This window comes from Salvelinus namaycush, chromosome 7 (genome assembly GCF_016432855.1).
Source record: "Salvelinus namaycush isolate Seneca chromosome 7, SaNama_1.0, whole genome shotgun sequence".
NCBI lineage: Eukaryota > Metazoa > Chordata > Actinopteri > Salmoniformes > Salmonidae > Salvelinus > Salvelinus namaycush.
Genome location: NC_052313.1, coordinates 11440403 through 11451751, shown reverse-complemented (window position 1 = coordinate 11451751; position 11349 = coordinate 11440403). Strand labels below are relative to the sequence as shown.

At 45.4% G+C, this 11349-nt stretch overlaps 1 protein-coding gene across 1 annotated transcript; it reads right to left on the bottom strand.

The window, feature by feature from the left end:
* Positions 1 to 1690: 1690 nt before the first annotated feature.
* Positions 1691 to 11004, bottom strand: LOC120050959 (eukaryotic translation initiation factor 2 subunit 3). Its single transcript, XM_038997506.1, has 11 exons — positions 10876 to 11004; positions 10041 to 10104; positions 4678 to 4805; positions 4291 to 4507; positions 4003 to 4161; positions 3698 to 3832; positions 3496 to 3590; positions 3159 to 3303; positions 2885 to 3054; positions 2510 to 2682; positions 1691 to 2412 (listed from the first exon to the last, which is right to left on the bottom strand). The coding sequence occupies exons 1-11, from the start codon at positions 10951 to 10953 to the stop codon at positions 2349 to 2351; spliced, it is 1428 nt and encodes a 475-aa protein (XP_038853434.1). The 5' UTR covers positions 10954 to 11004; the 3' UTR covers positions 1691 to 2348.
* Between the last annotated feature and the right edge of the window lie 345 nt (positions 11005 to 11349).

Below are 11349 nucleotides of genomic sequence, written 5' to 3'. Positions count from 1 at the left end.
CTGTTGAACTTCATATTCCTCTGGATCTCTAGTGAGATCCTTACAGCCCCCTCCAGTCCATAGGCCTCCCCATCGTATCCACAGCCCCCTCCAATCCATAGGCCTCCCCCATCGTATCCACAGCCCCCTCCAATCCATAGGCCTCCCCCATCGTATCCACAGCCCCCTCCAGTCCATAGGCCTCCCCCATCATATCCACAGCCCCCTCCAATCCATAGGCCTCCCCCATCGTATCCACAGCCCCCTCCAATCCATAGGCCTCCCCCATCGTATCCACAGCCCCCTCCAATCCATAGGCCTCCCCATCGTATCCACAGCCCCCTCCAGTCCATAGGCCTCCCCCATCGTATCCACAGCCCCCTCCAATCCATAGGCCTCCCCATCGTATCCACAGCCCCCTCCAATCCATAGGCCTCCCCATCGTATCCACAGCCCCCTCCAATCCATAGGCCTCCCCATCGTATCCACAGCCCCCTCCAGTCCATAGGCCTCCCCCATCGTATCCACAGCCCCCTCCAATCCATAGGCCTCCCCATCGTATCCACAGCCCCCTCCAATCCATAGGCCTCCCCATCGTATCCACAGCCCCCTCCAATTCATAGGCCTCCAGATCGTATCCACAGCCCCCTCCAATCCATAGGCCTCCCCATCGTATCCACAGCCCCCTCCAGTCCATAGGCCTCCCCATCGTATCCACAGCCCCCTCCAGTCCATAGGCCTCCCCCATCGTATCCACAGCCCCCTCCAATCCATAGGCCTCCCCCATCGTATCCACAGCCCCCTCCAGTCCATAGGCCTCCCCATCGTATCCACAGCCCCCTCCAGTCCATAGGCCTCCCCCATCGTATCCACAGCCCCCTCCAATCCATAGGCCTCCCCATCGTATCCACAGCCCCCTCCAATCCATAGGCCTCCCCATCATATCCACAGCCCCCTCCAATCCATAGGCCTCCCCCATCATATCCAAAGCCCCCTCCAATCCATAGGCCTCCCCCATCATATCCAAAGCCCCCTCCAATCCATAGGCCTCCCCATCATATCCACAGCCCCCTCCAGTCCATAGGCCTCCCCCATCGTATCCACAGCCCCCTCCAATCCATAGGCCTCCCCATCGTATCCACAGCCCCCTCCAGTCCATAGGCCCCCCCCATCGTATCCACAGCCCCCTCCAATCCATAGGCCTCCCCCATCGTATCCACAGCCCCCTCCAATCCATAGGCCTCCCCCATCATATCCAAAGCCCCCTCCAATCCATAGGCCTCCCCATTGTATCCTCCCTCCCTGCATTCTCTAGCTGTGCCGTTGTGAGGGGACAAAAATCATCCAGCACGCCCTATTTCAGGTACTATTGAAATCTCTTTTGTTTCATCCTCCTGCTCGGCAATTGTTAAAAATCTAAGCGCTCCATTGGGTCAGACTGAGCTGAATTTCACCCTAAGTTGAGTTAGCGGGGAAGTTTACAGATAAATCATTAGTGTGTGCTTATACTGTAGCTGTATTTAGGCTTTACAGAAGCTGTGACTAATCCACAATAGGACAGGATCGTCAAAGATGGAAGCCATTTCACAACCCTCTTTTTATTCTTGCCACAAGACTGCTTCGATTGGACAGAAACATACCTAAATAGAACATTGAATAATAAAGGGGCCAATCACATTCTATAGCATATTAAAAACACACACTTACAGGCTTTTGTTCCAAATGTGCATTTTATTAGATTCCACTGAAAGCAGTTGACAGCAGAACACACACAGCACCATCAACCCTCTGTTCCTCTCCCATCTTTGGCAGGGCTTATTCAGGAGGGAGCAACACTTACTGTACAGCCAGATAGAAATATAACAAGACAGGATTTTCCATCATGTGGAATGATTAGGGACTCGTCATATAAGCTCTATCCATTACATTTCTATCTGCAGCATTGTGAGTGTTGCCCCCTGTTCAATCAGTCACAGTCCTGCTTTGGGAGACTCATCTTAAAACCCCTGACCAGCTACCTTCCCCTACCCCTCCCTGGACGTATCTCAATACTCTACTGTGGCTTCCTCTCCTCGTCTATTCTCCTTCGTCTGCACTGATCTGAAAACAAGACAGGTAAGCAGTAGATTTCTAATACGAGTAATCTGCTTCCACCTGTCCCAGTTCTTTATTTATCAGTGCAGATGAGAGAAGACAAAGTGATGAAGCCAGTTTAGACTATTGCGATGCAGCCTCCTCCCTTCCCCCTCCTGGGGCAGGTATTCCTCTTTTTCAACCTGAACAGGTGTTGGTGTATGAAAAAGAGTATGTTGGGCATGTCGTCTGGTTGAGAGGGTGTTGCCATGAAGACACACTTCCTGTCTGGTTCCTCAGTCGTCGTCCACCGTGGGGGTGATTGTCACCCCCCTCCTGATCTGGCCCCAGCCAATCAGACTGCAGAGAGGGAAGAGAACCAATGAGACACAATAGTAAGGATAAACAGCCGAACACACAAAATCCAGTGAAATGGAACCCCTCTTCCCTATCTTACCGCCAATGTTTCTCCACACGACGACTGAGCGCAATCTTCTCTCCGACCTCGGTGCAGACAGGGTTGGTCAGGACGATCTTGGCCAAATCAGCCTTCACTGCACTCACTCTGCCGCCTGTAGACAGACTGCCGATGTTCACCATCAACACCTCGTTCTTAGACAGCTTCTGGACCTGAGGGGAGAAACAACACAAAGACAGAAAAAAGACCGCTTGAGTAAAAACAGAAAAGACTCACTGCCTGCCGCCTCTCACTGTGTCTCAGTAATCTAAAGATGCTCCCTCCTCTAAATGTATTACAAAAATCAGTATAAAAAAAATCCAGTCCATTTTCATCTCCACCAGTTCAACACCAAGCCCAGGGTGCAGTCCTGACCTTGGCAGCCTTCTTGTCTCCTTCAGTGCGGACTCCCAGAAGCCTCCTTAACAGGAAGTAGGAGATTTCCAGCTCTGTGAAGATCTCTGGTAGCGCTCCGACCGCTCCCAGCACCTGACCAACCATACGGTCAGCTCTGCACAGGGTCGGGTCAATCTTAGTGCCAACACCTGGATAGGACAGAGAACACACACCTGAGTGTTTATACTCATATTAGAAACACACACCTGACCCAGCATACCGTCACAACACACACACACACGCAGGTTCATACCAATGAGTCCTCCGGGTGCCGCATACTGCAGGTCGTTGTGTTCAGCGAACAGAGAGACGATCTTGGAAAAGATGGGTTTACACATCAGCTTCCCTTCATGGTCCTTAGACACAATGCCTGGACGCACCTCCAACTCCTGTCCCACCTGGAGAGACAGATATAAAAGAGGGAGGGAAGTACAGAGGGAGAGAGAACGAAGAGGAAGAGACAGGAGAGAGAAAAGAGGATGAAAGAATGGCAGAGGTTAATGAAAAGCAGAGAGCTTCATAAGAACAATGTACCATTGAACCACTTGCCCATGATGCTTTGAGGCAAAGGGAAGAAGCAGGTGTCCTACCTTGAGCACGCCTTTTAGTATACTGCCTCCAGCCACGCCTCCTTTCAGGTCATCTACCTCACAACCCGGCTTGTTGACGTCAAATGACCGGATCACTGAAACACGTAAACGCACGCCACATCAACAAAACAGACACACAACACATTATTATAAGCATAACAGAGACAGCTGTGTTCAAGTCATCACGTGTGTCTGTTCTTACCAATGAGTCTGGGTTCTGAGGTGAAGTCTCTGATGGGGACAGGGATCTTCTTGACAATGTATTCACATACCACCTCTATGTTGTACTTCAACTGTGCTGAGATAGGAATGATAGGTGCTCCCTCTGCCACTGTACCTACACACCCCAGGAGAGAGGTTACACACAGACGCAGAAACAGGAGAGAGGTTGCACACACTTCCCTCAGACACACACACAAAAGGGAAGGAGGTTACACACTTAAGGCAGAGGGGTTAAACACAAACACACACAAAGCTTTACAAGAGTGAGCTACTCCAGCCACTGACCCTGTACGAAGGCTAGAATCTGTTCGTACTGCTCCTTGGCCTGGCTCTCCTTGACCAGATCGATCTTGTTCTGGAGGATCAGGATGTGTTTGAGCTTCATGATCTCTATGGCAGCCAGGTGCTCAGAGGTCTGGGGCTGGGGACACGACTCGTTACCCGCTGGGAGAGAGGGAGGTGGGTTAAGTTACCGAGAGCTGATCAGGTGATAGGGGAGTGTGATTATTGTTCAATCAGTAATGTTAGGAGTAGGATTATTATACAGTATTGATCAGCAGAAGTGCGTCTTACCAATGAGCAGGAGGGCAGCGTCCATGACAGCTGCTCCGTTCAGCATGGTGGCCATCAGAATATCGTGACCGGGACAGTCCACGAAGGACACATGTCTGACCAGTTTGAAGTTGCCCTTGGTTCCAGGGATGTCTGTAGGGAACTCATCAGGAGTACTGGAGCCACACGACCTGTAGCACTCTGGCCTGGGACAGCTGGGGTCATCCAGCTTATACACCTAGAGCAGTAAAGGGGAACCACGTCATCTATGCTTTTGGTACTGTTCTATTTACTCCTTCTACCCATGTCACGCCCCATCCACGTGTGTTGCTAATAGTTACGGGTGCTCCTACGTTATGGGTACTCAACCTTTATGTATTGGACCTAAACAGTGCGTTGTTTACTTACCTTGGCGTTAGCGTAACCTAGCTTAATGGTGATGTTCCTCTCCAACTCGTTCTTGAAGCGGACAGTGTGAACCCCTGAGATGGCCTTGACCACCGTAGACTTTCCGTGGGCCACATGACCAATGGTGCCTACAGGGCAGGAGAGAACAGAGGGTGTTACTGGAGGTGCTCAGGCAGTAGAGAAGGGTGTTAGGGGTCAACACTCACAGTATAACATTGGCAATAATTAGCCTTTGAATCCTTATTTTCCCAATGTCAAATCTGCACATTTAATCACAGGCTAAAATTGGGAGATCAGGTAAGGGGCAGACTATATATGGCTGAGGTCCCCAGATCTCATGTTAGACAAGACACCTGTTAGACAAAAACATCCTGTGGCGTAAGGTATTAGCATCAAATAGCCCCCGCAATATGCAACTTTTCAGGGAAGTTATGAACCAATATACACAGGCAGTTTGAAAAAGCTAGCGTTTGCTTTCCTAACAAAAATGTGCATCCTGTAGAACAAACTCCAAAAAGTTCTGGGACACTAAAGTCCATGGAGAATAAGAACACCTCCTCCCAGCTGCCCACTGCACTGAGCCTAGGAAACACTGTAACCACCAATAAATCTACGATAATTTCAATAAGCATTTTTCTACGGTTGGCCATGCTTTCCACCTGGCTACCCCTACCCCGGCCAACAGCTCTTCACCCCCCACAGCAACTTGCCCAAGCCTCCCCCACTTCTCCGTCACCCAAATCCAGATAGCTGATGTTCTGAAAGAGCTGCAAAATCTGGACCCCCTCTTTCTAAAATGATCTGCCGCAATTGTTGCGACCCCTATTACCAGCCTGCTCAACCTCTCTTTCGTATCGTCTGAGATCCCTAAAAATTGGAAAGCTGCTGCGGTCATCCCCCTCTTAAAAAGGGGGAGACTCTAGACCCAAACTGCTACAGACCTATATCTATCCAATCCTGCCTTTCTAAAGTCTTTAACTTCTTGTCAATAGGGGGTGCTGTTAGCACTTTGTAATAATTTCGTTCCCAAATTAAACTGCCTCGTACTCAATTCTTGCTCGTACAATATGCATATTATTATTACTATTGGATAGAAAACACTCTAGTTTCTAAAACCGTTTGAATTATATCTGTGAGTGAAACAGAACTGGACTTAGAGCAATTTTCCTATGTGGATGTGAGAATGCAGAATTCTGCAAGCTGTTCTGAGATCTGTTTATAAATCTGCCTGTCTTCTATTGGTTGAGATGCACTGCATACGCCTTCCCCTGGATGTTAGCGAATAGTGAGACTTGAAATGGAGTCTCTAGGTAGATCTGAAAGGTTATAAATGGCTTGGCAAGGAAGGGTCTGGTCTTTTCCCTCTGACGCAGGGAGGACCTTGGCATATCGTACTAGAACCTTCGGTTATAGCTCTTAGAAATATCCGGCTGTGTTTTTATTCGATATAGGCGTTAAAGACATCATAATGTTGTTATTTTAAACCGAATTATATCAGTTTATGTCAGTATATTGCGATTTTCGGGTATTTATTTTTGTGGCGTTCTAGGGAGTTGGGTATCTCTGGCTCACATGCTAATGTTTACTGCTAATTGCAACGTTGAAGACGACATTCTACAACCGAGCAACGATTATTTTGGACAAAGGACACCTTTCCCAAGATTCTGATGGGAGTTCATCAAAAAGTAAGAACTAGTTATGCTGTTAATTCGTTGTTCTGTTGAAAAATGTAAAATGCATAAGCCGCCATTAATTTCAGTGCAGCCTCGCTTTAACGCACGCTGTATGTTGTAGTAACGTTAATTTTAAAAATGTAACACAGCGATTGCATTAAGAACTAATTTATCTTTCATTTGCTGTCCAACCTGTATTTTTTAGTCAAGTTTATGATTATTTATCGATTAGAATAGGTGCCTCTCCCAAGATTTCTCCCGACATTTTCTTGACAGCTTGGCTACTTTTCTCATTGTATAACCACGATTTGTGCCGCTAAATATGCACATTTTCAAACAAACTCTATATGCACTGTGTAATATGATGTTATAGGACTGTCATCTGAAGAATTCTGAGCAGGTCAGTGAAAAAATTAATATATTTTGGTGGTTTATACGTTATCGCTATTTTTGGCTTGAATCAATGCTGTTGTGTGGTTTGCTATTGTGGTAAGCTAATATAACGCTATATTGTGTTTGCTGTAAAACACTTAGAAAATCTGAAATATTGGCTGGATTCACAAGATCTGTGTCTTTCATTTGCTGTACGCTGTGTATTTTTCATGAATGTTTTATGACGAGTATTTAGGTAATACACGATGGTCTCTGTAGTTATTCTAGTTGCTTTGGTGAGAGTTGTGATGGTGGCTGCAATGGTAAACTATGATTTATACCTGAAATATGCACATTTTTCTAACAAAACATATGCTATACAATAAATATGTTATCAGACTGTCATCTGATGAAGTTGTTTCTTGGTTAGTGGCTATTTATATCTTTATTTGGTCGAATTTGTGATAGCTACTGATGCAGTAAAAAAAATGGTGGAGTGAAAAAAGTGGTGTCTTTTGCTAACGTGGTTAGCTAATAGATTTACATATTGTGTCTTCCCTGTAAAACATTTTAAAAATCAGAAATGATGGCTGGATTCACAAGATGTGTATCTTTCATCTGGTGTCTTGGACTTGTGATTTAATGATATTTAGATGCTAGTATTTACTTGTGACGCTATGCTAGGCTATGCTAGTCAGCTTTTTTACTGATGGGGGTGCTCCCGGATCCAGGTTTGGGAGGAATTAGAGGTTAAAAAGGGGGAGACTCTAGACCCAAACTGCTACAGACCTATATCTATCCTATCCTGCCTTTCTAAAGTCTTCAAAAGCCAAGTTAAACAGATCACCGACCATTTCGAATCCCACTGTACCTTCTCCGCTATGCAATCTGGTTTCTGAGCTGGTCATGGGTGCACCTCAGCCACTCTCAAGGTCCTAAACATTATCATAACCGCCATCAATAAAAGACAATACTGTGCAGCCGTATTCATCGACCTGGCCAAGGCTTTCGATTCTATCAATCACCACATTCTTATCGGCAGACTCAACAGCCTTGGTTTCTCAAATGACTGCCTCGCCTGGTTCACCAACTACTTCTCTGATAGAGTTCAGTGTGTCAAATCGGAGGGCCTGTTGTCCGGACCTCTGGCAGTCTCTATGGGGGTGCCACAGGGTTCAATTCTCATGCCGAATCTTTTCTCTGTATACATCAATGATGTCGCTCTTGCTGCTGGTGATTCTCTGATCCACCTCTACGCAGACGACACCATTCTGTATACTTCTGGCCCTTCTTTGGACACTGTTAACAAACCTCCAGACGAGCTTCAATGCCATACAACACTCCTTCCGTGGGCTCCAACTGCAAGTAAAACTAAATGCATGCTCTTCAACCGATCGCTGCCTGCACCCGCCCGCCAGACTAGCATCACTACTCTGGATGGTTCTGACTTAGAATATGTGGACAACTACAAATACCTAGGTGTCTGGTTAGACTGTAAACTCTCTTTCCAGACTCACATTAAGCATCTCCAATCCAAAATTAAATCTAGTATCGGCTTCCTATTTCACAACAAAGCATCCTTCACTCATGCTGCCAAACATGCCCTCGTAAAACTGAGTATCCTACCGATCCTTGACTTTGGCGATGTCATTTACAAAATAGCCTCCAACACACTACTCAGCAAATGGGATGTAGTCTAGCACAGAGCCATCTGTTTTGTCACCAAAGCCCCTCGCTTCATATTCGTCGCCAAACCCACTGGCTCCAGGTCATCTAAGTCTTTGCTAGGTAAAGCCCCTTCTTATCTCAGCTCACTGGTCACCATAGCAGCACGCGCTCCAGCAGGTATATTTCACTGGTCACGCCCAAAGCCAACTCCTCCTTTGGCCGTATTTCCTTCCAGTTCTCTGCTGCCAATGACTGGAACGAATTGCAAAGATCACTGAAGCTGGAGACTTACATCTCCCTCACTAACTTTAAGCATCAACTGTCAGAGCAGTTTACTGATCATTGCACCTGTATATAGCCCATCTGTAAATAGCCCACGCAACTACCTCATCCCCATACTATTATTCATTTTTTTGCTCCTTTGCACCCCAGTATCTCTACTTGCACATCTCTCACTCCAGTGTGTCATTGACTGTACGTTTGTTTATCCACTGTGTAACTCTGTTGTTTTTTGTCGCACTGCTTTGCTTTATCTTGGCCACGTCGCAGTTGTAAATGAGAACTGGCCTACCTGGTTAAATAAAAGGTGAAATAAATAAAAATAAAACACCACTGCTGCTATTAGTGTTGTCACCATACCAGTACCGCAATACTAGAACGTAAGGAAGCAAAGAAAAAACAAAACATGAAGCAGACTTAATTTCTTGAGGAAAACAATCTTAAAGTTGGTAAAAACAGCCTTGTTGTCACATGTTTATTTTCCAAGCTATAGCACACAATATTTTACAAAAGTATCATGACAATGCCTATTTCCCCTCAGGAGACTGAAAATATTTGGCATGAGTCCCCCCAGATCCTCAAAAAGTTCTACAGCTGCACCATCGAGAGCATCCTGACCGGTTGCATCACCACCTGGTATGACAACTGCTTGGCATTAGACTGTAAGGCGCTACAGAGGGTAGTGCGTATGGCCCAGTACATCACTGGGACCAAGCTTCCTACCATCCAGGACCTCTATACTAGGCGGTGTCAGAGGAAGGCCCAAGAAATTGTCAAAAAGTCACCCAGGTCATAGACTGTTCTCTGCTACCGCACGGCAAGCGGTGCCAGAGCACCAAGTCTAGGTCCAAAAGGCTCCTTAACAGCTTCTACCAACAAGTCATAAGACTGCTGAACAATTAATCAAATGGCCACCTGTACTATTTGCATTGACCCACCCGCCCCCCCTTTGTTTTTACACTGCTGCTACTTGCTGTTTATTATCTATGCATAGTGACTTTACCCCTACCTACATGGACAAATTACCTCTAAGCTGTAGCCCCGCACATTGACTTGGTACCGGTAGCCTCGCTATTTTTATTTTGTGTTATTATATATTTTTTTAAATTACACTTTAGTTTATATTGTAAATATTTTTTTTTTAACTCTTTTTTTCTTAAAACTGCATTGTTGGTTAAGGGCTTGTAAACATTTCACGGTTAAGGTCTACTAGACCTGTTGCATTCGGCACGTGACAAATAACATTTGATTTGATTTAAATGACCATAGAGTGGAGTCCGCTTAGTGTTTTCTTTTTTGACAAGGAAATTCTGGTATCACGATACTGGTATCATGACAACACTAGCTGCTATAGGGGACTGGTTCACTCACCAATGTTGATGGTGGCCTGTCTGCTGATGATCTCTTGGGAGAGAGGGGTCAGGATGGACACATCCTGTTGAGAAAACACAGGTCAATTAATTAATTAAGGCATGGTACTTAATCTGGAGTGGGCTAAATAACAATGAGAGATGTAGCCATGAGGATTAAGGAATAGATGATTCATTTTGTGAGCTATGACATTGTGAAGCAGACAGAGACCCGTCTGTATTATAACCTGGAAAGGGTCATCTATTCTGCATTAGTAAACGGGACCTGGCAAAGGCTGCGAGTTTAGCCTACGAGTTTAGCCTACGTGACGACGTACTCTGTTGATGTGACCATCAGGCGCAGATTGTACAATGGTAACATTCACAGCAATAATATCGACTAATTTTACAGCTAAACATAGTTGAATTACAGCGTATCTTAAGTGTTTTTAAAAAAAGTGTTGATTATAGGTCGTTCATACAAATGAATGGGCTGTTGTTCAGATGTGCTGCTGCGACATTTCCTGTGCAGTCAGGGAAGATGATGTACTGAACAGCTGTTATAATTCCAGACAAATGCACATAAACAACGACAAATAGACCTGTAGGTCTAGAAAGCTAATGTTCCTGTATTTGCAAGAGGAAACTGCCTTTACTCATTAGGTGGGGCTGAATATGGACAATCCCCACGCTGACAACCAAGCTAACGTTAGGTAGTTACCGTTAGCATGTGCCGGTAGAACAGCCACTTTCCCTGTGCCCGCAACAACATAATGATTCATATTTTTTTTCGATGACTTTTAGGGAACCAAACCATCACTATCCTTATCATCACTGTTGAAAAGATAAACACTCACCAGAGAATTTAAATCTTGTTTGGAAAGATGAGGCTGACCCAGCGTTATTCCAGACTCGTCACCCGCCATCTTGAACATAAAAGGAATTTCAGTATGCTGCGGAGATTGCTTGAATGATTTAATACACCGAATTCTACGCAGTAAGAGTTTTCTATTGTATTATCACTAGTAAAACTTTGCAGTTGTCAAAAATCTGCTGTTTTATCATGTATCCTCTTGAATTTTACGATAGAAATGTATTATTTCGTTCTTTGATGAATGAATAAAAAGAAGGGTCCTACAGGGGATGATGCAATATTCTAATTCACGCGCAATTCAATGTCCCTCTTTACACAATATCCACTGTTGCGGTTGACAGCTACTGTGAATAACTGTATACAATTAATTCCGTTTCATCATTGTGCTTTTGTTTGATTTATTCCTCCATCACAAAATAAAATAGAAAGAACTTCAGATACCTGGGTCCGTCCTTTC